The sequence below is a fragment of the Rosa rugosa genome, chromosome 7 (assembly GCF_958449725.1).
Source record: "Rosa rugosa chromosome 7, drRosRugo1.1, whole genome shotgun sequence".
NCBI classification, from domain to species: Eukaryota; Viridiplantae; Streptophyta; class Magnoliopsida; order Rosales; family Rosaceae; genus Rosa; species Rosa rugosa.
The window spans coordinates 29,214,633-29,239,861 of NC_084826.1; the positions used below are offsets into that span (position 1 = coordinate 29,214,633).

A 25,229-nucleotide genomic window follows, 5' to 3' on the forward strand; every position below is an offset into this window, starting at 1 on the left:
TTCTTTTATGTTTTAAATTTTTACTTTTGGTGTTTACAAAGGGTATTGCAAAATTTTTGATATAGTTAACACTAATGATTTTGTGAATTGAATAACGAATTCATGATGAGGAGGTAATAAAAAAAAAAGAATAATAAATTCAAATTTGGGTGGAGAAGATGAAGATTAATGTTATCCAATGAGAAATTAAGTAGTCTTTTTAATTAATTCATTGGTTATTTATTTATTTTTCCTTATAAATTTGGATTTTAGAAAATTAATGTACTTAGTAGTCATTTTGCACTTGGGTAATAAAGTCTTTCAATAATTCAAATGTTTGTAGGGTGAACTAAGAAAATTGTAGGATGGCAATAGACGCACCCTTTAAAGAAATTTCAGAGAAAGTTTCGATATTGGTGGAAATTTCGGTTAAAAATAAAGAAATCATATTAATTGCATTTATAAAATGATATTTTTGAATGAAACTTTTACATAGACTAAACCAACTTATAATAAACCTATTTACAATGTAACTTCTCTAAAATTGTATATTTAATATTAGAATTATAATATTTAATATGGATGAGTAATTAACTAGTACTGTAGTAGGGGAAAATTCTAGTATATGTTGACGTATGTCATACATTAAGTTTTTTGAATATTTTAGACCATTGGATTTAATTAAAAGTTTAATATATCTGACGGTCTGAAATATTTAATAGTGGTAACCTGTTTACCCGTTAACCTGTATTAACTTATTTATTTATTTATTTATTTTTTATGATTTCCAATTACATATTGAAAATAAAATTTAGAAAACCCTAAATTGAAAAGGAGAAGAAGAACTCCTTAACTCTCTCTCTCTCTAGATTTCTATTCGATTCTTCCATCTTTTTACACTTTCTTTGACTTTCAATATAGTTTAATCTGGTCCCTAGTCAAATTGTAGTCTTCTACTGAGTTTAATTCTAGTTCTCAGTAGATTTGAAAGTGGGTCATCCATTTACTGAAACTGATGGATGAAGATCCCCCCTGGCATGCCTCCAGTAAAGGGAAGGAGAAGTAATTCCCTATTCCTTTTTCAATTAACCATAATTCTACGTATACTAAAGGTGGTCGCACTGTTCATCACTGTTCATGTAACAGTGAGATGATGGTTTCGCCCTTGGTTTTTGTGGTCATGTAACAGTCAAATGATGGTTTTGCCATTGCTTTTTTGCTTTCTACCTTCGTTTAAGCCTTAAGGGTTCATAAAATAGTTGAATGCCGGTATTGCTCTAGGTTGTTCTACAAGCTTCTCATTCGATTTGTTGCCGGTTGCCGACAAAATAATCTTGAGAGAGAGAAATAGCGTGCGTTTCTTTGAGATCAGTCGTTGCTGCAATCAGGTAATGAATCGCTCCGGTTTCTGAAATTTTCGCTTCCGTATTCGTTTGGCTTCTGATTCAGTGGGTTTTTTTTTTTTTATTTTTTTTTTTATATATTGGTTTTGCAGGAATAATCTGAGGATCATACAGCCAAGGGTTGGGATCGTGTTCCGAACTTCTGGGTAAGGTTTTTTTTTTGCTGATATTGATATGAGTTTGAGTACTGGGTCAATTGGATTTTGATTTCAATTGGGTTTTGAATATTGTTATGCGTGTTTTTTTTTTCCATTAATATTGATATGTTGCTACTTGAGAATGACTTTTGTAAAGAATTCGTTAATAATGGTTCATGTGTGTATTCTCTGTATTTTTGTTGGGTTTTTTTTTTTTGGATGTACTTATTTTATATAGCTCAGATTCTAAATGTCAGAAATCTGATTATAATGTCTTCCTGAAATCAGCTGGAAGGTACTCCGGTCTCATATTTAGATCAAATCTCGGTCATGTCATTATTACGGGTGCCTACTTAGTTTTTCTATGATGTGTTCAATGGGTTTAATTCAACTAGATTTTACCTACCAATTCCAAACTGGTTGTGTAACTTGAATATAATGGAGTGATTAAATTCATTGGGACCCATTTGATGTTTTCAATTTCAGGAGACAATGGCACAATAGATGGTCAACGTGAATTCTGGTGGCAACAGTTCCACAGGAAGAAACTAAAATACAACGGCCCTTACCTGATTGAGATCATAATTGTTCTTATATGCCTCTTCAGCTTCGGCTTCAGTTTTTGTACAACAACAGCTGAAGCAGCCAGTTTTTTGAACCAACTCCAGTAACAACTTTCGCTACGCTAACCTATTTCATACTGCTAAAACTGGAGCAGCTATCCTTTCTGTACTGTTACAATTAGAGCAGCTACATTTTTAAATATACTTTAGCAGCAAGTTTAACTAGGTTAACCTATTTTTGAATAGACTTCATCTGGAATGAAAAATGTAAGAAAAAGCCTCCGTGGTTTGAACTTAATGATTGAAATGTAAGTGATTTGAATGTCTCTGTATTTTCGAATGAAGCCTACATTACATAAGTAACCTTCAGTGCTATTTCAGTACAATGAAGTCATGATTATAATCTCCGTGGAGTTCCTTCTCCTCGTGAAGGGAAACCGTTTGGGCCTTGTCTGAAGGTTGAAATGGATCCTTTTCGTAGGCATCGCTATGGCGGATGGCGCAGAAGGGGGAAAGAAAATTTCCATTTTCTGGTGAACTTCCATTTTCGTTGACTATATAACTGGAAATTGTGAATCACAGACTCAAATATGCATTCTCAGAGACTCAAACATGCATCAGATTCCATTTTCTTCTATTAGTTGTCTAAATTCGAACACAAGATTTCTCTAAATTCAAACACAAGCTAGAGAAACTAAGGATGGAAAGAAACTAAGAATTGCAGCGGAGAAGTGATAGCGGAGTGATGGTCAGGCCGCGCCATGGCTCTGATATACGAGAATTTCAACTACAGACCAAGAAGGAAGAAGAAAGAAAGAAGAAGGAAGGAGAAAGAAGAAAGGAAGAGAAAAGAAAAGAAAGGCAGATAGAACTGATCTTTCGAGAGGAAAAAAAAAAAACTTATTTAACCATATTCTCTTATAAAGTTATAATAGAGGTCAAAAGTAGTAATGAAGGTTGTAATTTTGATAGTGCTTTAATATTCCAATCCTAAGTCATATAAAATTGATGACATAACAAATTATTGTAAAAAGTGACAATCAAGTTGTAATTAGTGTTAATATTTCATTATAACAAGTTTGAGAACCTTTTTACCAATAAAACAACGAATTGTGGTAAAAAGTGGTAATCTAGTTGTAATAAGTGTTAATACTTCACTATTACAAGTTTTCAGAACCATTTTACTAATAAAACAATGAATGTGTTGCTATACTGGTAAAACTTCATATATTTAAGTAAATTCGTGGTGAGTCCTTTATGGTATAATAAGGTTGTCAATCTTGTAACTACTATCCTTTAGGAGTTATTTACTTATTTGACGATGTTTTTTTCCTGATTTTACGATAATTGAGGTCCAAAGTAGTAACCAAGGTTGTATTTGTGGTAATTCTTCAATATTACAAGTTTGAAAACCATTTGACTGATGAGACAACGAATTGTTGTAGAAGTAGTAATCAAGCTCTTATTTGTTGTAATTTTTTATATTACAAGTTTGAGAACCATTTTACTAATTTGACAATGGATTGCTGTCAAAGTGGTAAAACTTTACGTATATATAGTAAATGAGGCGCGAGTTCTTAATTGTATATTAAAGTCCTCTATTTTGTAACTAATACTTTTCTTGTGTAAATCTTATCATCCATGAGATAATTACTCGTCTGACAGTGCATTTTACTATAAATTACAACAATCGAAGTGTAAAGTGGTATTTATGGTTGTTTTTATGATTATTACTTGAAATATGATTCCATTTACAAAAAAGACGATCACTTTACCAACGTTACAACAAATGTTTTGTTTATATGGTAAATGATCATATTAGACCTAAAACTTCTCAAGTCCTTATTCTTGTAATCTAGTTGTTCTTTTTATAATTAGAGTCATTTCTTTTGTAAATTATATCATCGATGAGATACTTTACAATAAACGACCATATTGGACGTACTTAGTAATAATTATAGTTGTAATCAAAGTAATTACTATATTTACGATCTTCATTACAAGTTTTTGAACGATTTACATATAAAACAATAAATGAGTACTTAGTATGGTAATTTTTTTTTTTAAAAGTACACATGTCAAATTATAAGTGGATAACTTGTTGACATGTACAACAGGTTTCACCAATTAATTTAATTTAATATATATTTATTAAAAAGTTGATGTATGACAAACATCAACACACCTTAGACTTCCCCCTGTAGTAGGTTGCTAAACTATTATTTTCATCTATATATAATTATAAATGTGCTGGAAACATAGTTAGTAATTTTTTGTATTATATGTGAATAAAACAAGTACTTACTGCTTTTTCAAAAATACTTCTGTACTTTGTATTTTAAAAGGGACATTAAATTTCCCGTACTTTTAAAGTCAAAAATATTATATACGTACTATACATGATTTTTACGTTTTTTTCTTCTTCGTATTTTACATATATTGTTGAACAAAAATGAATATAAATTAATATTTTTAATTTAAAATATAATTATTTAATTAATTAAAAATATTTTGCCTAACTTTTCAATGAACTATAAACTATTTGATAAATTGTCCGAATAATACATGGACATATTTTTTGCTTACTATACACGTCCCCTTTTTTTACTAACTATGACTAATTTTTTTTTTTGAAATAAAGGTTCATTGTGGTACGAAAAGAAAGCTACTTCCCAGCAAACAAATAGGGGTCAATTCCTCATCCATAATCCGCTTTCTCCAGTCCAACTCGAGATAATTACCAATTCCGTAGAACCATGATCCGAATTGCGATTGGCACTTTAGAGACCATAAAGGCCCAACATCACCCAAGGAGGTCAAAACTCTCGGGCCAGGCCAGCCTAAAGCACTAAGTAATGAATGAGGGTGTCAAGGCACCCTCCAACTTGGTCCAATTCTGAAAAGAATTAGACCTACTCAAATGGACCCAGAGATTAAGGCCATAAGGTTCAGGCCCAGGCCCAGACAAAAATGTTGGCCAGAGCACCACCCCGCTGCCAGCCGACCGCCGCCGCCTCCGCCCAGTCTGGGGGACGTCCGACCCAGGCAACCATCCCTGCATCCATTCCTTCGATCAGCCAACAAACACCACAGATTTGGAGATCAACGTCGACCTCAAAACACGAAAGGCCGACCCTGACTAGATTCCAGTTCCGATGAGATGCAACCTGAGACGTCGACACCACTTTGATGGGGAGCAATCCAAGGTCGATCCTTGAACCTATAACCCAGGTCGACCAATCCGAACACCGATCAACCGTCGCTGATTCAAAGATCAACCTTCGCCAATTCAAAAACACAAACCTTTTCTCACCGATATCCTCGCCTAGGAAGAAACCGAGGAGAGAAAACCACTCAGACAACGCCGGAAGATGGGTATTCGCTGCCGTCTACTTGAACACGGTCGAACACTGCCGCCTTCTGCTCGAACCCTAGGGCTCGCTTCTTTCTTCCTTGAATAGTTTAGTTGGGTCCTCCTTCTATGTAATGTTTTAACGATGACTGTAAATTGATAATGCAAATGTGATATTTAATATGGATGAGGTTAATTATTTTTTTTTTTGTAAACTTGTACTTTTTGTTGTATTCAACTTCATTGCAAATAAATTCAAATTTTCATGTTTTCTCTATGAAAGTGCAAAGTAAAAAACTCATTGTTGGTGACATACAAAATTTCAGACAAAATTTCGGTGTGAATTTTTAAATATATACTGTGTAGATATTTCAGAAATTAAGAATTTCGCGGAAATGAACGTAAAATTTTGGTAAATTTCGGGAAACTCCTTACGAAAATGATATAGCATATGAATTTCGTTTCGGTGTTTCGAAATTACGGAAATTTCAACGGAAATTTTGGCAGTTTTGGAGAAATTTTAATCCTTATTACAAACTCTAGGGGCATATTGCCAATGACAAACGTAAAAATGACTAGCAAGCAAGCGAGCTTCATCCTCATGACTTTTGATCATTTTCCGTAACCGATAACGCTTCAATCACATTCTTGCAGTCTCCCTCAAAAATTAACTTTGAGAACGCAGCCTGCCATTTACTACAGCCAAAGCTTCACAAGCTTGGGGATCAAACACACCAGTTCTAGGTACACCCAAGACACCAATGCACTCCTATTGAATTTTATTGTCTGACATATATTCAAGGAAAATAACCAATTTTTGCACAACTTTGCGTCTTGGTACGTATTGGACGAGAATATAAGAGAGCCTTTTTTATTGGAATAATTTCGCATAGAACTTCCCTGGATGAACAAAACAAGCCTCTAAAAGTAGTAATTTTTATTTTTGTTTGAGTAGAAATGTGAATAAATAGTTAAAAATATTATACTTAAAAAAAAAAAAAATTACATCAATTTCTCATTAAACTCAAGCTAGAACGACACTTTACATACATTTCCACTGCCATGAATAGAGAAATAAGAAACAGTGGTATATAAGATAGTACCACTCATTAAAAAACAATCCGTGGTCACTTATTAAAGTAAGCTTATGAACTATGTAGTAAATACTAAATAGGCAAAGTTTAAAAATAAAAGACTTAAATTTTCTCCTTGCTCTTCAAGCTAGGGCTAGGACTCCTAGGAAGCTTGGTCAGATAAGACAAACACAACTCCTTTGCATCAGTAATCTTCTTCGACTTTGAGTTTAATGTATGATTAACCAGGTTGGTTTCTCAAAAAAGATCTTGGGCTATATATGAGGGCCCGGTTTATGATTAGGTTAGTTCTCATCGATTAAGGCTTAAAAAATTTGAATATACAAAGAGTTGAAGAAATGCTAGCTTTGGGAAGATATTGTGAGAGCTCATGTAGGTATCTGCACATTTTGGAGGCCAGGAAGTTAATATATTGTTAATAAAAACCTAACTAATTAATGCAAAAAATAATGTCTCAATATAAGCTTGGTAACAAAATATAAGCTCCTCATCATATTGGATTATTCTGAAGAAACCTGAAATGGGACATCTTTCAACAAGAACTCCTTCTGACGCTCATAATTGAGGCACCAAACCCAGACGTCAGTCTCGTAGCGGTAATAGAGAGACACTCCAACCCCAAATAACGAGCTGTTTCCTTGCGAGATTTGCTTCACCAGGGCGTCATCACGCTGCAGCAGCGTTGTAAAATTGAAACTGACAGTTGTGTTCCCGGGGTTAAAAGAGATATCCTGCAACCACGTGAATGCAATTTCTCGGTCACCATTGAAGAGAAGCGAGGCCCGGAGGGTGCTACAGAAGATTCGGACATGCTTTGTGTTAGGGTTTAGGGCGAGTAGATTGACGTGCCACTCTAAGGGTGTTAACTCAGGGCGACTAGTGATGTTGAGTAAGGATACGGCAGCTGAGCGGACTTGGAACTCTGGTCGTGGTGGTTTGAATATGTGATCCTCGACGGGGCAGTCAATAACCAAGAACAAGCCTCCCAGAAGCCAGAACCCGACGATTAGCAAGAACAAGCCTCCATCAAAGCTACGTATTGTATTCTGTTTCAACCATGTATTGTCCTTACGGACTTTTTGTTGTTGTTTTTCATTTTTCTTTCTAAAATAGGTTTTAGAACTCCATTTAAGGGTGAGAGACTCGACCGCTGCTTCTTGAACCGGTGGAATTTTATTCCGGAAAACGCACCTCAAAATAATTTTCCGTCTTCAAATGATGAGACAGACCAATTATTAGCTAATCATGCAATCGCGGAAGATCGATTTAGGAGGAGGCATGAATTGCTCGTTGTTTTCTTTTCCTTTGTTATGGGAGTTTCTAGCAAATATTGAGCTCAGTTAGAAAGAAAGATGGGAAACTGAGTTAGGATTACAACTGAGAAAAGGCACTATTTTTCCTGTAAAAGAAGGATTCCAAAATCAAACCCGCTGCATCAATTAGTTGGCAATAGTTGCTTCAAACATGTCAACATTACATACTTGTTCCTGTCGTACAACTTTTTGTTGTCAAAAATGTACAAAATACACGACATTACATGCTCCAAACGCAGCCTTCTTATCTTGTATTCATTAACAATAATACAGGATAGGAGGCCAAGAATTAGGTCATCAAGGGGCAAGTCATGGAGCCAAAAGAATTAGGGCATGAAGAGCCTCAACTGGTGCGAGCTTTTCCTAAGAAAAGAAGCATACTTTATATTACAGAGGACCTCAGCCATGGTGTAAGTTTCTGCTATAAAAAACGTGCCAAAATTTTGATCGCAAAACCGTGCGAGTCTACTGCATCAGGAGGGACGAAATAGCCTGACCAGTTTCCATTTCCTAGAGCTCTTTCTATAACCTTGAAGTAGCAACGGCAAATCAGACTGACAGTTGAAGTTACTCCAGGCATTTCTATCAGGCACAAACAGATATTCAGTACGTCTTTTTTCTCAACATCGGCTTCCTCACTTCCTTCTTTGCAGTTGTAGTGAATCCAGGTGTTGGTGTTCCAATCATGGACTGATACAAATCGTTCAACCTTCAAAAGAGGCAAAAAAGAACGACAGAGATATTTATGAGAGCATGTTCAAGAGCACCAAAGGGTCCACAACCAATAAAAGACGGTATTCTGGAAAGGAAAATAAGGTATTATACCTTGGGATAGTAAGAAATAGAGCAATCACTGAGACTCCTACAATAAGAGGAAAAACTGGTGCCGGAGTCAAATCCTGCAAGCCATGGAAGAAAGAAAGATATCCTTAGTTAGATTTTTTATTTGCTTAATCTACTCCATAGTGTCAAATGCAGAGATGAAATCCTTCTATGCAACAGTAAGCACCATCATTGGAGACATGCCATTTCAGCAGGTGCCATGAAATGAGCAGCATTTAGTCAATGTATGACTTTTTATAACAAGAATAGGTACTGTATAACTTCAGTTAAACCAGTTGTGTATTTACAATTTTGTTTAAAAAAAAAAGAAAAAAAAGAAACTAAAGAGTAAGGTGGAACAAACCTGCTTCTGGTGATCCTCTTCATAAACGTATTTGAGTGGGCCAACATGTATATGAGCATTCTTCTCTAAATCGACCTCAATAATCTCGGATTCAAATTTGTGGCTGCTAGATGGAAGACTAGACCGGAGTTGCAGAAGGTGCTTACCCTTGGGTAAGTCCTTCACCTGGAAAAAGTTCGAAAGTGGAAGAGGGAAGACGGACCCGATCCTAGAATTGTCACTAGATGATTTGATTTCCACCAGTAGATGCGAGTGGAGTTCCTCATTCTTCATTCCTTCAACATGGCAACTTAAAATAGTTGTGTCTGGCTGTTCAAACACCAGAAAGTCTAATCCTTTGATATCTTCATACCCAACCTACAAAATTACCAAAGTTAATTCAAGGTTCACATATTGTAAAACTGGCTTCTTCCTCTTCTTTTTTATTTCTATTTCTATTTTTATTATGTTTTAATATTTATCTGGAGTAATTTGAAAATATGCAACAAACTAACCTTAACTGGAACCGAGTCTGGTGATGCCCTCTCAATTTTACTGCTGCCCAAACCATCCCTTTTTACTACTTTGATTACATAGGTTGTGTCAGGAAGAAGTCCTCTCAAACGATAACTTCCAGATGAGTCAGTCACTGTTTCCTCGTAGAAGCCTTTTGATTCTGATCTGGCCTCGATCAAGACACCTTCTATTGGTTGGCCGGACAACAAAGCGACCATGCCCATGGCACTAGAAAGAAAATAGATTAATTTAGTGTCTTAGAAAGAAGCATAAATTAATAGCAAAAATGTATTGCATACAAATTACATGAAGTTAAGGGGGTCTATTTAGTGTTTGCTCATTCTTGACAAAGGGCAACGCCCCTGCTACAATTGGGTGCGTAAGGAACATTTTAATCATTTAATGCACATAGATCCTGCCAAAATTTCTGACAATTTTCTTAGTTCTAAAAATAGTAATGAACTCTGTACAAGAGAATGGCTAGTCAATGTTTATACGTTTGCGGGCAGTCAAATGAACTTACGTATGATCACATTGTAAACATAAGGCTTTATTACAGACCAAATATAAGAGAAGTCTGATGAAAAACCTGTAAGCAACGCGAGTGGCCTGGAAAATAGCTGCTTTAGACTCCCCGGAGCCAAGATCAATAGCCTGTGCTGGAGGCGAGAAGGCAAACTCCTACAGGATGCCAAGAACAAGAAAGGTCAATTATTTAGCGGAGTGATTAATTAAAACCTTAACCTGTGCAGGTCACTAGCTATTTATCAGTTACAACCATTCTCATATAATGGCAGACCTAGGATGAGATTATACTGTAATATACAAGAAATTACAAAATACAGAGACAGATTTAATCAACTGCTGTTGCAATAGAACTATAAAATTAGAAAAGAGATGCTAAGAAAACAAGCTGCCAAGTGATTTCCTTCTTTGGAGTAATGGGAGTTTCAAATGCAAGGAACTAGGATCCCTATATGACAACTCTTTGGGTGATGAGAAGTTGAACGAAATCAAACCAAAGAGACGAAGTGAAGACTATTAAAGACATGGTCAAGTCGCTTAGACTTTTGTGTCTTCGTGTTTCGTCTTACTATCGGACATATATTTCGGAGAACTCAAGTGTTAGTATGACTATGCGTAAAAAAAAAATAAAAAACAGGCTTCACGAAAAAGGCCAGTTTACCAGAAACCTACAAGAAAGTTTTTGTTAGTACAGACTTTATGAAAAAGAAAAAGAAAAAGCTTAAACATTCCTTTTCCCTATAAGTTGTACAGTTTCAATCCAAATCCAAGTTTACCTTTTCAACCTGAATAACTAATCCTATCCACCGTCAGTCAAAAATTCCACTAAGGCCCAAAATCAGTTTATAAAACAAATAGGTTCACAAAACATATTCAATGTATTACCAACACTTTTATTTTCTAATTTAATTTGAAAAATACAAGCTTTTATTTTGGGACAGACCGTTGTCTTGGATTTCGTTTGAAACGAACTCAAAACTCAAATATCAGATACATAAGATAGACATGTACAATGTTCTGTCAGCTGTCAGCGAGGAACCAAAGTAAGACACCTATGTAAGGAAAGATGATGGAGTGATGGACTGTGACTTACCTATTGGACTTGGATCCTGGAACTTTGGACCAATAAAAACTATATCAAACAAACAATTAATAGACATGAAATGCATGTGAAAGTGTGTATTTCGATATACACGTATAACTGACTAGCCCATGTCAACTTGTCAAAGGATCTGACTAATGTCATTTTACTTTATAATGAAAATTTTCTCAGAGTTGACTCTATCTTTTTTAAATAAAAAATAAATAAAAAGAATACAATTTAAATGATTGCTTTTAATTAGAATTTACATAATAGAACTGTACCTTTAGCAGAGGACGCAAATAGAAAGTTCCAGGAAATAAGTTATTAAAGAGGAATGCTCCACCAGCTCCAGATATTGAGTTGTTTCTGTAGCCATCGTCGCCACTCAAAGATAACAACACGGAAGGAATGGGCTCTTTGGCGTCATCTTTCGAATATATTTCTATAGAAATTTGGCCAAGCTTCTGACAAGAAAAGGAATGGGGCCCAACTTGTTTTAAATGGTAGCCAGGCTGCACAAAATCCGACATTATGGTGGCATCAATAATTGCAGTCTTATGTCCCCATTAATTTCAAAAGTGCAGATAATACTAGCCATTCAACTCTTTGATTAAAAGCCACAAACATCAAATATATAGCCAAGTATTTATTAAAATTATACGTAGTTTGACCATCTTAAGGTATTAGCAATTTGATTGTACTCAGCCAAAAAGAGTATCTTAACATGGGAATAAGGGGAAAGATATATCAACCAGTGCATTGTTCATGATTCAATTTATCTGTATGATGGAAAAAAAAATGTAATATAAACACAGAAATCAAAATGATATTAGGTGGCTGGCTTGTGCCGGTTTAACTAGTGAAAAAGTTACTGTGTATAGATGAGCACATAAATAAAGATACTTACTAAATCTCTTGCAAACTTATTCATGAAAAAGTTATATTTTGATATAATATTAGCAGAGAACTGCATATTTTTGATTAGTTTTAATTGTATGTCTTTTTAAGTTGCTTTTATACTTTCTTTGCTGGAACAACATTTTTCTTAATAAAAAACATACTCTAGTATAAATTATATGTCCTAGTCTACATCACAAATGGCACACTAAAACGATAAGCAGAACATAGTTGCAAAAGTTATTGCATAAATAGTGCCAACTGATGTTCCGAACCTTTGAAGCCTCAACATTGTATGTTATATCATCATATAAAGGCCCCCCAACAAACAAGCCATCCATAGCTGTGGTAGTTTCAATAACTAATTCCCCTTCCTTAAGTTGCGCAATGTGGCTATCCCCAGCAGCAATAATCTTAATATGAACATCAGAAAGAGGGGGAGACACTGATCCTTTAATATATAAACCCAATCGACCATTAAATGCAGGGATCATAGCTTGACAACCATCATTTTTAACCAAGACCTGACAAAGCAAAGTTTCAATAAAGAGACACTAATAGTTAAATCAATAAATCAACACATAGAGATACTTATCCATACATGATGTTGTCTGGGATAAAACAATATCTTCCCCATCTCATTATTTCTGCAAACATCAATAGCTCAAGTCATAAACAAAAGTAATAATGTAAAACCAAATCAAAAACACTTATCCACCTACGTTAAAACCAAGTCTGTTTTGCATGATGAGGAAGTAGAACTTTGAAAATGATGAGTAAAAGGCATACCAACTCAGTGCAGTAGCTAATTAAAGAATAAAGATATAGAATGAAAAAAGATTTAAAAATGCACCTTGGATCCCGAGGAACAAAGGTAAGTTTCTCTCCAAGATTGGCCCATACAGAGAATTCATACACAGAATAACTTGCTTGCTCATTCCCAGTGGAAGTAAGTCCAGCTGTTGTACTATCTATAATACTTCCCCCAGTATTCAGAATGTCCACAATGAAATTCTCAGATAACTTGTTCCCACCATCAAATGAGCTTGATGCAACATTGATTTGTCCTTTAAGAAGGTACTTTTCACCTTTTAGATGAATAGGCTGCCAAAAAAAAAAAAAGTTAACAGAGAGAAGGAGATTGTACTTGAGGAAGGTCACCAAAAAAAAAAAAAAGAATCAACTTAAGCACTATACCGATGGGTTTGATGTATCAATCTGAATTGCTGAGCTCCCAAAGAAAATACAAGAGTTGACAAAGTGAAGTTGATGTACTCCAGGATGTTCTACACATATATTCTGGGAACCTTTCTGCAGACCACAAAGAGGAGAAAGAAAGATGAATATCACGTGATGGTGCCTGTATCTTTATTTAATTCATCTAACCTTATAAAGAGACAATGGGGCAAACCTTAATTTTTAATTTCATGGATGAACCATCTGGATGAACCATAGAAGCATCTACATCATGGGTGGAAATGACATGGAACCAATAACCTTTCTGGACAAATTCAATTCCTTCTACGTCGTCAACACCAACATCCACATCAATCAAGCTTTTTTCCCAGCACCAATTATCTTCTCCACTAACGGATTCTCGGGAATTGCGTTTAACCTAAAATAATACCAAAGTAAACGCATATAAGTGAACAAACCACCATCAAATATTTATATAAAACCATTGTTAACTAAGTGTCCAGAATTTAAACAAGAACTCTACCTCAACTCTGTATTTTCCAGGGATGACGTTATGAAAGACAAATTCACTACTCTCATCAGTCAAACTAACTGTTTTCCTCTCTTCATTACGCTTACCACCTATACTGTTAAGGGCAACAGAAACAGATGTGCCACACTTCTCCTTGCAGGCTACAGTACCGCTCACTGTAACTAGTGCCTTATTGAGAGGAAAAAAGAGAAGACAAATCAGGAAGAAGTATTTATCATAAAATGCTTCAAAATCTTTTGTAGAAAACATAGATGTAAAAATGCTTCAGAACTTCTATATTGATCAACAAGCAGTTTTGATATTCAAATTATCTGGCTAATAAATTATTGGCAAATTAAAATAACTAGACCAGCCAAATCAAGCCGAGTTTGATGCAAAAATATTGTATTCTTCCTATAAGAGCTTTGAATACAAATTATATGAGGAAGTGTTTGAAGATCCAAAATAGACTATTATATTTGATGAAAAGACCATGTCCATATATTGGTTTACCTGAGAAAATTTGACGTTCAATAACGGACTTTTGACAACAACATCGATATGAGATGGCAAAAACAGTAGACCAGAAGCACTCTCAGGTGAAGCTGCTAAAGCAGATAAACGATATTCACCAGTTGGAACCTGGCAACATAAGAGAAAAAGAAGATGGGAAAAGCATCAGAAATGAGTAATTGTGATATCGATGCATATGTCAATGAATGAACAGTTGAAAACCTACAGAAAGAAGAAACAAAAACGAAATACAGCAGAACAATTTAACATATTGAATCCTAGATTACTTCTCATTTGGAAAATACTTCTATATTGCAGATTAAGCTAACATACCTCGAAGCAGAAATTTCCGTTTCCATTGGTCTGTTTCACTTGCGGTTTGACATTTTCAGGTCCATGAGTCAAAGCTACCTAGAATTCAAATGAGACATATAAAGCCTGCATATAACAAAAAAAGAATGTAAAAAACAGGAATTCTGATTTTACCTTTGCCTTGTAACCAGCACTAACCATCTGCACCGTACCGCAGACATCATAGGAAACTGCTTTAATATCCACTATAGACGCCATGTTTGGTAATACCTAGATTACCAAGCAAAGTGAGAGAACAAAACAGATTAAAGCATCATTCAATGTAACATAGAAAACATATATAATTCACCTAGTTGCAAAAATTTGAACAGTGCAATATCTAATAAACCATGGAAGACGGCAACCTTGTGAATCAATATAAAAGTACAGAAAGGAATTTTTAATAAAGGCTCTTACCAAATAATCGGTCAGTTTACTGAACTTGTAATGCTCCTTTGTGGCTTCTATTATATAGCGATTGGAAGTAACCTGAAACATTCAACATCAGCAAGCTAAAGGCAAAAGCAAGGACAATAAAAATAGAAGGCCCTACTTTGGATAGGTTTGGAATTTGGAATCATCAGGGGTGTTTCAACATCTTTTGCAAGAGGTTTGTTTGGAAACACATTTCTTATTTTCATGCTGCTCCTTTTATTTAAGTACCACCCAAGGTATATTTCTAGCTTGGATAACTCATGGTAGCACCTACTCTTTTCCTTTCTTCTTAATGGTGTAACATGTGTAACGGTAACTGCTGAGGCTAAAAGTGCAGACCATTTGTTGCTTTATTACCCAACTACAGTTGAGTAATAGTGAATGCTAAAACTTGTCTTGGTGTTCATCAAGGTTGTAGCTCTAGTGGTTAATAGCATTTACACCTACACTCTAGGTCCCTAATTGAAATCCCTCCCCCAATATCACTTATTATCAAAAACTTAGTTATTGGGATCATGCATTATTATACCTGGTCAAGCTTGTAATAACCTTGTTTGTCAGTGACAGACCTTTCATGACCATCAACTATAATTTTAACACCTTCAACCCCCATGTCGTTTCCGTCAACCACACGCCCTCCAACAGAGAATCCAGTGACCTGCACAACAGAGTATAATGCAGTTGAGTATACCTAAAATCAATACATATAAACAAGACAACAGTTTCAAATGGATGGATGGGCTCACAAGTGTTTAATCCAGATATAGTCTCCTACAATATAGACTTCAAAATATGATAGTTTCTCATTAATGGACGGGCAACCAATAGATTTGATCTAAATGAATTCAGGCTAGACATTTCAGTTTCGTTTACTTTCACAATTGTACAAAAATATCTGGAGAGTTAAATGGTGAAAAAAAATATCACTACGTCACCTAGTCATTTGAGTTCTGATCTTGTAGGCCACTATGCACCTTACCTGGAACTTTTGCAGAACTGTCACATGTTGATGCTCAACAGTTACTGACATGACAGGAGGTGAAACATCAAAGACTGTGTTTTCTCCCTTGTAGTAAGGTATGAGCTCATAAGTTCCTGCCAGTGATTCAAAGAAACTGAGCAACATATTCAATTTGAAAAACATTAAAACTGCTGAGCTGCATAAGATGACCATGTTCCATGCAACTTAGACGGCTTAAAACAAGATGAAACTTAAAGTTTGACCAACATATAAGGTGGCTAAGCAAAGATGACGCATGCACAAAAACAAGATTGAACTCATGGATCAACCCAACTACCCCTCCCCAAAAGAGTAACAGGTATGTTTTGCCCAAAGACCAGACTTCGATATACCCATGGGCCAAGGCAAAACTAAATCATGGTTGTCACAAAGGCCGCAGGCACCTAACCAGCTGACATACTATTTCATTTAACAGCTTATAGAGAATACAATCCACCTAGTTATAAAAATGAAATGCTAGATGCAGTTTCTCTATGGTTTGTTGATAAAAAATAAAAAAAAAATAAAAAAGGAACAATCATAAACAGTCTAAACAACAAGCAATCAGCTAGCACTGCAACATCTACGACTAGTAACCAACCAAATATATTATATCCATGCAAGTTCTAAACAAGAAAATGAGTAACAACCAAAGAGAAAGAAAATAGGGGAAAGAAGATTACTGAGAAAACAGAACAAAGAAGCAGAAAATACATATAATTACCACAAGGTAGCGACTTGAACATGAATTTTCCTTGTGCATCAGATACGGCGTGGCAAAGAGCCTTCTTCATTTCAGAGCCTGTACCAGAACCTTGGGGACAATCTACCTCTAAGACATCATCTGAGTGTAAATAAACATGAACTCCCAATATCGGATTTCCCTAAGTAAACAAAAAAAAAAAAATTTAATTTATATTGGGAAAACTAAGTGAGCTAAAGTCCAGTTTCACCTGATCATCATGTTATTGTAGAGCTAACATCAATTATGACAAAATATCAATAAATAATAAAGAAAGATCTCTTGCCAATGGATGGATTTTCCTCAATCTATTATTACACCAGATTTAACAAAGAGATATATTTACAAAGCAAATTCCTTGCACAACTGTCATCTCTAAAGTAATAACTTTACCTGAGAAACAACAAATCCACTTATGTCATAGCCAGGAACAAAGAAAATGTCGTCAACCACGCTGTTTCCAAATCCCACATTCACCTGCAAGAATCATTTACACATGAGCATTATTTAAACCTGTGAAGGCTCATCACTACTAACAAACCTCTACCTTATAAACAATAAAATGAAATAAAAGAAAATTGTTGCATGAAATGCAAGGGAAGAAAACACAACAGAACTGCAAAACATAAAAGTAACTCAATGTGGGGGAAGAAAGAAGAACACTGAACCTCTGTTGAACCTCTTAATTCAACTTTCAAGTCAGGATGTGAAGCACGTATTTCATATTTTCCTGCACCCATTGAAGGCTGTTGGTAAGAAAGACATTCAACTGCTGTAAAAACTAGATAAACTAAAGACAGATGGTTACAAGGAAATCTTAATAAACCAGATCATAGAGAATGCATATTTAAAATGAATTTTCACAAGGAAATTAAAATCAAAACATCCGGTGAAGTTTGACATATCAAAAAAAAGTTCGTAATGATGTGTATAACCTGGAATAATATTCTTGAATAAGTAACTTCCCCCTGACGATGTTGAAACAGAAGAAACAACATCACCACTGTCTGACAAAAGTTCAACTTTGATGTCTGAGGGACCTCCATTTTGAAGGGCACAGCTCTCTCCACCAACAGCTCCCAGAACTCTACCAGACACGGAGAACCTGCCACACATAAACAAACAAGGTAACTTGTACTGAAAATCCAAAGTGCTCGCAAGGGTCTACTGTAAATGGTGACAGTAAATAACAGAAACTGAAAGAAAAACAAAAATCTATTAAAACTCACCCAGTAAACCGAAAATTAATATCTTCACTGCCATTGCAGCCAGTGTGATCAACAACAACAGGAACCTGCAAGACACTAGAGCTATCAGATTGCATGCTAAATCATATTGGGAGTGTACCAGCGGCAATATATTGAGAATATATAGACTGAAATTGTGGAAAATGAGGAAGACTGCCTAAGTAACAAAAGAATAAACAAACCTTATCAGGGTCCAATGACCATCCATCTGGTCCGTTGATTTTAATCACAAAAGAACCCTGCATTGGAAATAATGGTAATGAGAAGCACTGAAGATAAAACGGAAACAGTTTAAGCACGTAAGCAAGCAAGTCATATAAAGCCTGCAAGCTTTTATAAACAACATCCACTCATATATCTAACAAACCGCGAGCATGGAATATCAAGATTAAAACAAACAGGACGGTATCCTCGGCAATGCTAGTAATAGATTTGCACAGATAGCAAAGGCACACAGAGTAAGGTAATATTTATGTATTGGCAGAAATAGTTTAGTTAGAGTATGAAGAGAATGAAGCAAAACCTTGTCATAGACGGGGATGAAGTAGTAGCCATTGGGAGAGCACTGAGTACTCTCCTTCAACAAACCGTCAACTGTGCGAAGCTCAACCTAAAAATCACAACCACCAAGTCAAAAGCTGGCAAGATAGATCACCTAACAAATTGAATTGAATGGAAGAAATGGAAAACTAGTTTTTACCGCGATGTGAGAATAGTCGAATTTAGCATCGGCGGGCTTCCTGGCCTTGATCAAAGAAGAGCTCGCCTGCAAATTAGAGTGAGCGAATCAGTTTCAAGTGCAAAACCCTAAGTCCAACTGTAAATTAGGAAATGAAGTGAAACAGAGTGATTTATTTACCTCGACGAAGCCACCGCAACCGTGGATTGAATCGGCGAAGGCGGCGGTGGAGATCAGTGAGGTTGCGGCGAAGACGAAGAGTAAGAGTTTGAGGCCCATTTTTGGAGGGCGAAGAATCCACAGTGAAAAACAGATCTCTCTGCTTCTGCTTCTGCTTCTTTTATTAACAACACTCTCAGCGTCTCCCCTTCAAAACAAGAGAGAGAGAGAGAGAGAGAGGACCAGAGTCCTCAGAAAAAATAAAAAAATAAATAAATGACCCGACCCGGAAAACAGAAGTCGGGTTAACCCGACCTGGATTACAGGAACACAACCCAAAATCTCTCTCTCTAAAACCCTGAACCCTAATCCAGCAACCAAAAGCCGAGAAATTGAAGCAATAGAGATGCTAATTCAGGTGAGTTTGGTGTTTGTTTAACGACAAGTTTAGCTTTTTTTTTGGGTTTGGGTCTCTGGGTTTGGTTGTTTTTCCTCTTTCTCTCTCTCTCATGGCTACTGTAGTATTGTTGGTAATGGTGGATTCGCTTCTTTTAGATTTCATAGCTTCTCCGGAAGAATTTATTCTCACATTTAAAGACCCATGAATTAATTATATCTATACATAATTGTTCTATATTTGCATTATCAGAATTTGTACAATTCTGGTCTCTGGGCAAAGTTTTGCAAACAGATAGGAACTCCCATTATCATTATTGCTTGAAATCTCAATTGGTAATAACGAGGGTCATCCTCATTTTGATATATACTAGTATCTTCCAAAACTGATTTTTGCACTCACTTAAGGCAATGGTGTGTTTTCGTTTAATGCCGTAATGCTGTTCTGCAAACATCAAGTTCTAAGCTCTCTAGCTTTACTTGATTTTTTTTTGTTTGTTTGTTCTTTGAACATTTCAGAGTAATGGAGTAGTACAAGGAGTCAAGACAGAGAAGCTACTTTAATTTTATTATCATATTGTGTGCTTCATCCCAACCGGTTTAATGGCTACCGATGGGTACAAACGTTCACAAGTTTCATCAGCTCCGCCCCGAAAATTAAGTGTCCAAAAGTTTGCGGAAGCGCGAGCTTCAGAACTTGAGACGCTCCACACAGTTGTATCGGACCGGCTGAACAATGATTTCCGGTCTCAAAGAAGCAAGAGAAGAAGAACCACTGCTTATGACAATCAAGCCGCAAAAAAGAGATGTCGAAAAAAGCAAAAGCACGGAGTAGGTGATCAAAGCCATGCTTTGCCTGCAGAGAAAGATGACAAGAATGTTCCTCGTCGCATTCGTCGGAGAGCTGAGCTTAAAAAGAACCTTCATACGGGTTTTTGTACCTCAGGGGATGGAACAAAGAGGCTTAGAACACATGTTTGGCATGCGAAGCGGTTCACAATGACAAAGCTCTGGGGTTATTATCTTCCCCTAGGATTGCAGGGCAGGTAATGCATCATTATTTGTATTTTTCATTTTCTCTTGTTGATTACTCTCTTTTTTGTTCATAACACAGACTTCTTTTTTCATTTTCCTTATTTCCTTTTTTATTTAGGGGAAGGGGTTCCAGAGCTGTCCTGAAATGGTTCAAAGATGGAGTGTTTGCCCATGATGCAAGCTATCATGTAGCTATGCAATTGGAGGGTACAGAGGCAAGGCATTTACTTTGTATCTTATCAATATCTTAATATTATCTTCTTCTTTTTTTTTTTTTACACTCAAAAATGAAATGATGCAGCAAAAATAGTTGTCGTCCGTTGCTAAATTGGTGGTTTAAACTTATTTCATATGGTTCCAGGAATCATTACTATCAGTGTTAAGAATGGTATTGGTGCCTTCTCCATCAGCTCGTTCCGAAGATATTTCCCGTTCCATTATTTCAGGGGCCATATATGATACTGCTATGGTAATTTGTCTTATTGCACTTTTATTTGTGTGGAATCAGTGACTTAAGATATTAACTTTTTTTATACATTTTGGCAGCTTCATCAGTTGGGAGCCCCATGTTCAACCCCAATTGCACCTGCAACCTATATGTGGCGACCCTCTTGCCAACGGGATAGAGATAATGATGCTTCTGCTGTCTATGATGGTGGTGCATGTAATGGTCTAGAGGTTAAAGAGCGCTCGTCTACCTTTCGCCAGCTTTGGGTGTGGATACATGCTTCTGCTTTCGCTGCAGGATATGATGCTCTCAAATTAGCTTGCCAAAAAGAGGTAAGCATGCTTTCTCTTTGCTCACATTTGAGCTTTATACAGTAAGGTCCTATGGTAGACGAGATTAGTAATTGGAGCTTGGGAAGCCATCTGAATTCTACCATTTTTTTTGTTATATATTTTTGTTCTCTTACTTTTAACTTTTTTAACTGTTACGGTGAAATAATGCAGTAGTACTTGTCAGGAATTTTATTTTGAGTATTGTGTTAGTGATACCCTCAAGTTCTGCTTATATGATGATTCAAGGAAGATCGTACGCGTCAATAATTTTGTGTATATGGTACTCATAGTCATTAGAGGTGACGGACTTTTTAAATGCGACCTTGGTTGTTTTTGTTATGTGCTTGTTGGCAATAGATATTTCTCTTGTTAAGAGTTTTAGATGTTAGAAAACCAAACTCAAATTGTTGGATGCTTAGATTACATCTTCATATGTTATCTCAGATGGAAGAGAGCGGCAGCATGATGAATTTTTTCTCACTTGAGGGCCAACTCGCGAAATTAGAAGTTATGGGATCAAAAGCATTTCAACTGCTCCAAAGGACATTGTGCCCTGTTACAAGGTGAGCTACAGATAGGTATGATTCTTTTAATCATGCATGAAGTTGAAGATCGCTTATTATATTCTCTGGCTACACAGAAGAAAGGATCATACTTCGGCATTGAAGAGACATTCAGCTGCTGAAGCTCCAGATGATTCCCAATCTAAGACTATACTTGAAAATGAGGAAGACATTCCTTCTCATGCAGTGTTGTCTCTTAGAGTCAAGGATCCTCGCATGTTCATAGAGAAACGAAAGACTGCATGTGCTTCAGACTCAGGTTCTGCTAGTATAGTAGCTGATGTACAAGGAACTGAAGACAAAGAGCATGCTGTCCATGGAATTATTTCAGAGAAGAAAAAAGAGTTGCTTTCCTTGATGGGGTCAGAACTCGAAGGTACTAGCATGCTTGCAGAAAAGCATTTGTGGGATGTTAACAGTGGTATAAGTCCTCCAGTGGAAGAGATGGTTCTTTGCCAGGAAAGATATGACCAGAATAAAAAAAATTTCTGCCTTGATGAATCAAGTTCGAGGGTACTAAATACTTCAACCAATTTGCAGTGCAGATCTTGTCCTGTTCTGCTTTTGAAAAATGACAACGGAAGGGGCTTGCATATTGGGTAAACTTCTCTTTCCCTTGTTTATGCTTCTGTTGTAGCATTACTTGGTTTAATAATCCATGCATCACACTGAATCCTTATATTTATGGTTAGATCTTAAGTATGGCCTTTATGGTCACTATATCTTCTGAGTTTCATGCTTATGATTTCAATTATAATGAGTTTAATGTTTCTATTAAATCAATTTCTCCAGGATCTCATTGTTTTGCTTGTAATTTGATTATACAAACTAGCTCTATATTTCTTCTCTGAAACATGAAATTCATCACTTCAATGTTTACTAATCGCTCTTTGCACCCTAATTGGTAACTGTGTTTTCTAAGTTTGTGCAATAATCGCATCAATGTTCACTACTCCCTCCAACATACTTATATAGAACATATATATGTTTCAAACTTCCAGAGTTATTTATTTATATGTACCATTAAACTCTATCTCTTATTTCCTTACAGATGGTCTGTAATTCTACCCTTGAGCTGGGTCAGGGCATTTTGGATTCCTCTCGTCTCCAAGGGGGCTCACGTGATAGGTTTGAGAGAGAGGCACTGGATTTCATGTGACGTAAGCATTTGCACTTCAAATCTACAATCTTTAATATCGGTTTCTAGAATGTTGCAAGTAAGTCTTTTCTTCTTTTGCAGGTAGGATTGCCATGTTTTCCTTCGGATTTCCCTGATTGCAGTGCATATTTATGCCTTAAGGAAACTGAAAGTGCCGCCTCCAATGTTAAAGAGGAACTTCGTCCTCCAGCACAAAGACCTTTGAGGGTTCCCATTTTACCCCCATGGAATAGCATCCAAGTTTCTTTTAGGGAAGGACCCACCAAAATGCGAAATGCTGAAACTTTTAGACTGGAAAACGGGATCAGAAGCAATTCATCATCTAACTCGGAGTGTGACAATTATGATGTTACATTCTGTCCTGGTAATTTGTTTGATGGTTTTGTAGCACGGACATCTTTTTCACTGACAAATTTCTTGAATGAATTCCAAGGCTGTAATTTGCGCCTATGTCCTCATGTGACCGATAAGCCGACTAGCTTTACTAGGTTTATGAGGGATGAAAGCAAGCTTGGGCCGGGCCAAAATGGGATCACTAAATTTAGTTACAACCACAAGTTATGCTTTGTAAGGGTATTTCTCCATGCTTACAAGGAAGGGTTTTTTGAAGAGGGAGCAGTTGTTTGTGCACCTCAAGTGACTGACATCTCACTCTGGACAAGGTAGTAACTTATTCTTCTTCTTCTTTTTGCCGTAATTGATATTTTATTAGTAAGCTTCTAATCTTTGTATCCTTACTTGGTGGTACTTGGAACTCTGTTCTAGTCTTTTCCTTCCTAACATAGGTGTCTTCATTTTCTGGTTGTAATAAAGTTGATTGAATGTCTGTGCTCTCATGTGCATGGACAATGATAAAGGTCGTATAGTTCAAGGGAAATATATAAACTTTTACTTGGCCATGCTTAATTACCTTCAGAACTTTTCCTTGATGTTTCGTGAAATGTAATGTCATTAGTGACAATAGGGGATGAACTGTAAATATCATTGCTATTATTGAAAGATATGTCTTTCGTAGTAATAATCATGTTGGTGCATGTCTTGCAGATCAGAGAGTTTTGATGCAGGACTTCAAGTTCCTCAATCTGCTGTGACATCTTATTTCAAAGAGCAATCTTCTGGTAAGTGGGAACTCCAATTACCGGAGGACACTGTCAGTAGAGAATCTCATCGTTGGCCTATAGGCTTTGTGACCACTGGTTTTGTTCGAGGGAGGTTAGTCTGTAGGCCTCTTGCTACATCACAACTACAATCTTTTGATTCCATTTTACTGTATGTTCATTATTTGCCTTATGCTATGTTGCATGCAATTATGATTATTGTAATTATTATTATTTTTACAGCAAGAAGACAGTGGCACAAGCTTTTTGTGAGGCAGTACTACTTGCTCATATTAGAGGGGAACAATGGGATATGATGCCAGTTAAACGGAGACGGAAGGAAATATATGTCCTCGTGAGGAATTTGAGATCCTCAGCATATAGACTAGCTCTTGCCACTATCGTCCTGGAAGATCAGGAAGAAGATGTTGAATTTCTGTGAAGTGCGACTTGTTGGCTGTGGTACATTTAACGGACAACATGCTATGGGTCATCTAACTTGAACATTCGTAGATCAAGTTTTGATGCGGAAGGATAGTAAAGCAGAAGGAAACAGTGGTTCAAAAATTTCTTTGTTAGTGCTTTTGCTCTTCCTTCTCTCCGTCTAACCCTTTCCTCCATGCAGAGTGTATCTTATGGAAAATTTTGTTTTTGATTCTGTATATGTAAATATGTATATCAACCACTTGAGCAGAATCTTCTATTTTTAATTCTTATTGAATATCTTTTTACTGATGAAATATGTACGATATCTGAAGGCATATAACCAAATATATTTCAGTACAAGTGAGACCAGAAAGAAGGCGGGGAATACTTGTATGAATAAAATTCTGGCAGTTAAAAGAGTTGAAGCCTAAATAATAGCCTTGCTCCTCTTTTCAGTTTTCACACATCAAATTGACCTCTGAAAGAAAGAACTGAGCTATGGTAAGTAAAGAAAAGCCCTTCCAAAAACTAAAATCTGCTTCACTGATGAGATGCCCCTTGACAAATCATAATTTCATCATAACAACGATGCTATAGATAATTGAAAAAAAAAGGACAAAAAAAATATAGATAGACAGAATCAGATCAACCAAGTTGCATGTTTTTCTTTGATACAGTGGAGACTAAAAGCCCAGAAAGAAACAAAAAACAAAAAAAACAAAAGAAGCTAAAAAAGCCAGCCTAGCTGGTCATAATTCTCCTAGGCCTACAAAAACACCAATATCATGAAGTAATGCTTCAGTAAATATCAAGAGGCCGGTGGAAATTGAAAAACCTTCAGAGTTGGTCAAACTTGCTTTGGAGAGGATATAAGCTACCATGTTCTCTCTCCCTGTGAAGGTGGATAGTTT

General features: G+C 36.1%; 2 protein-coding genes across 2 annotated transcripts; one reads left to right on the forward strand and one right to left on the reverse strand.

Moving 5' to 3' along the window:
* Positions 1-8,038: 8,038 nt before the first annotated feature.
* LOC133723403 (uncharacterized) lies at positions 8,039-19,095 on the reverse strand. The gene is made up of 27 exons (XM_062150231.1): positions 18,884-19,095; positions 18,725-18,790; positions 18,548-18,634; positions 18,207-18,263; positions 18,007-18,071; positions 17,713-17,882; positions 17,446-17,507; positions 17,171-17,254; positions 16,760-16,919; positions 16,015-16,130; positions 15,565-15,693; positions 15,018-15,089; positions 14,736-14,831; positions 14,583-14,660; positions 14,250-14,378; positions 13,749-13,925; positions 13,440-13,643; positions 13,226-13,339; positions 12,882-13,132; positions 12,630-12,675; positions 12,304-12,552; positions 11,413-11,643; positions 10,112-10,203; positions 9,522-9,750; positions 9,028-9,384; positions 8,667-8,740; positions 8,039-8,550 (listed from the first exon to the last, which is right to left on the reverse strand). Exons 1-27 carry the CDS (start codon positions 18,980-18,982, stop codon positions 8,445-8,447), a joined length of 3,600 nt encoding a protein of 1,199 aa, XP_062006215.1. The 5' UTR covers positions 18,983-19,095; the 3' UTR covers positions 8,039-8,444.
* A 43-nt stretch (positions 19,096-19,138) lies between these two features.
* LOC133723404 (ribonucleases P/MRP protein subunit POP1) lies at positions 19,139-24,663 on the forward strand. The gene is made up of 11 exons (XM_062150232.1): positions 19,139-19,280; positions 19,778-20,304; positions 20,412-20,508; positions 20,655-20,762; positions 20,840-21,073; positions 21,518-21,636; positions 21,714-22,235; positions 22,688-22,796; positions 22,877-23,457; positions 23,840-24,007; positions 24,136-24,663. Exons 2-11 carry the CDS (start codon positions 19,862-19,864, stop codon positions 24,332-24,334), a joined length of 2,580 nt encoding a protein of 859 aa, XP_062006216.1. The 5' UTR covers positions 19,139-19,280; positions 19,778-19,861; the 3' UTR covers positions 24,335-24,663.
* The last annotated feature ends 566 nt before the right edge of the window (positions 24,664-25,229 follow it).

Bases quoted from the DNA above. Each gene is read 5' to 3' on its own strand.
- LOC133723403 (XM_062150231.1), bottom strand. From the start codon at position 18,982: ATGGGCCTCAAACTCTTACTCTTCGTCTTCGCCGCAACCTCACTGATC. The intron at 13,133-13,225 runs GTATAGTGCTTA...TTTTTTTGGCAG, and splicing joins TTGATACATCAAACCCATCG to CCTATTCATCTAAAAGGTGA. The intron at 12,676-12,881 runs GTGCATTTTTAA...TGATGTTTGCAG, and splicing joins TTTGTTCCTCGGGATCCAAG to AAATAATGAGATGGGGAAGA.
- LOC133723404 (XM_062150232.1), top strand. From the start codon at position 19,862: ATGGCTACCGATGGGTACAAACGTTCACAAGTTTCATCAGCTCCGCCC. The intron at 20,305-20,411 runs GTAATGCATCAT...TTTTTTATTTAG, and splicing joins CCCCTAGGATTGCAGGGCAG to GGGAAGGGGTTCCAGAGCTG. The intron at 22,797-22,876 runs GTAAGCATTTGC...CTTCTTTTGCAG, and splicing joins GGCACTGGATTTCATGTGAC to GTAGGATTGCCATGTTTTCC.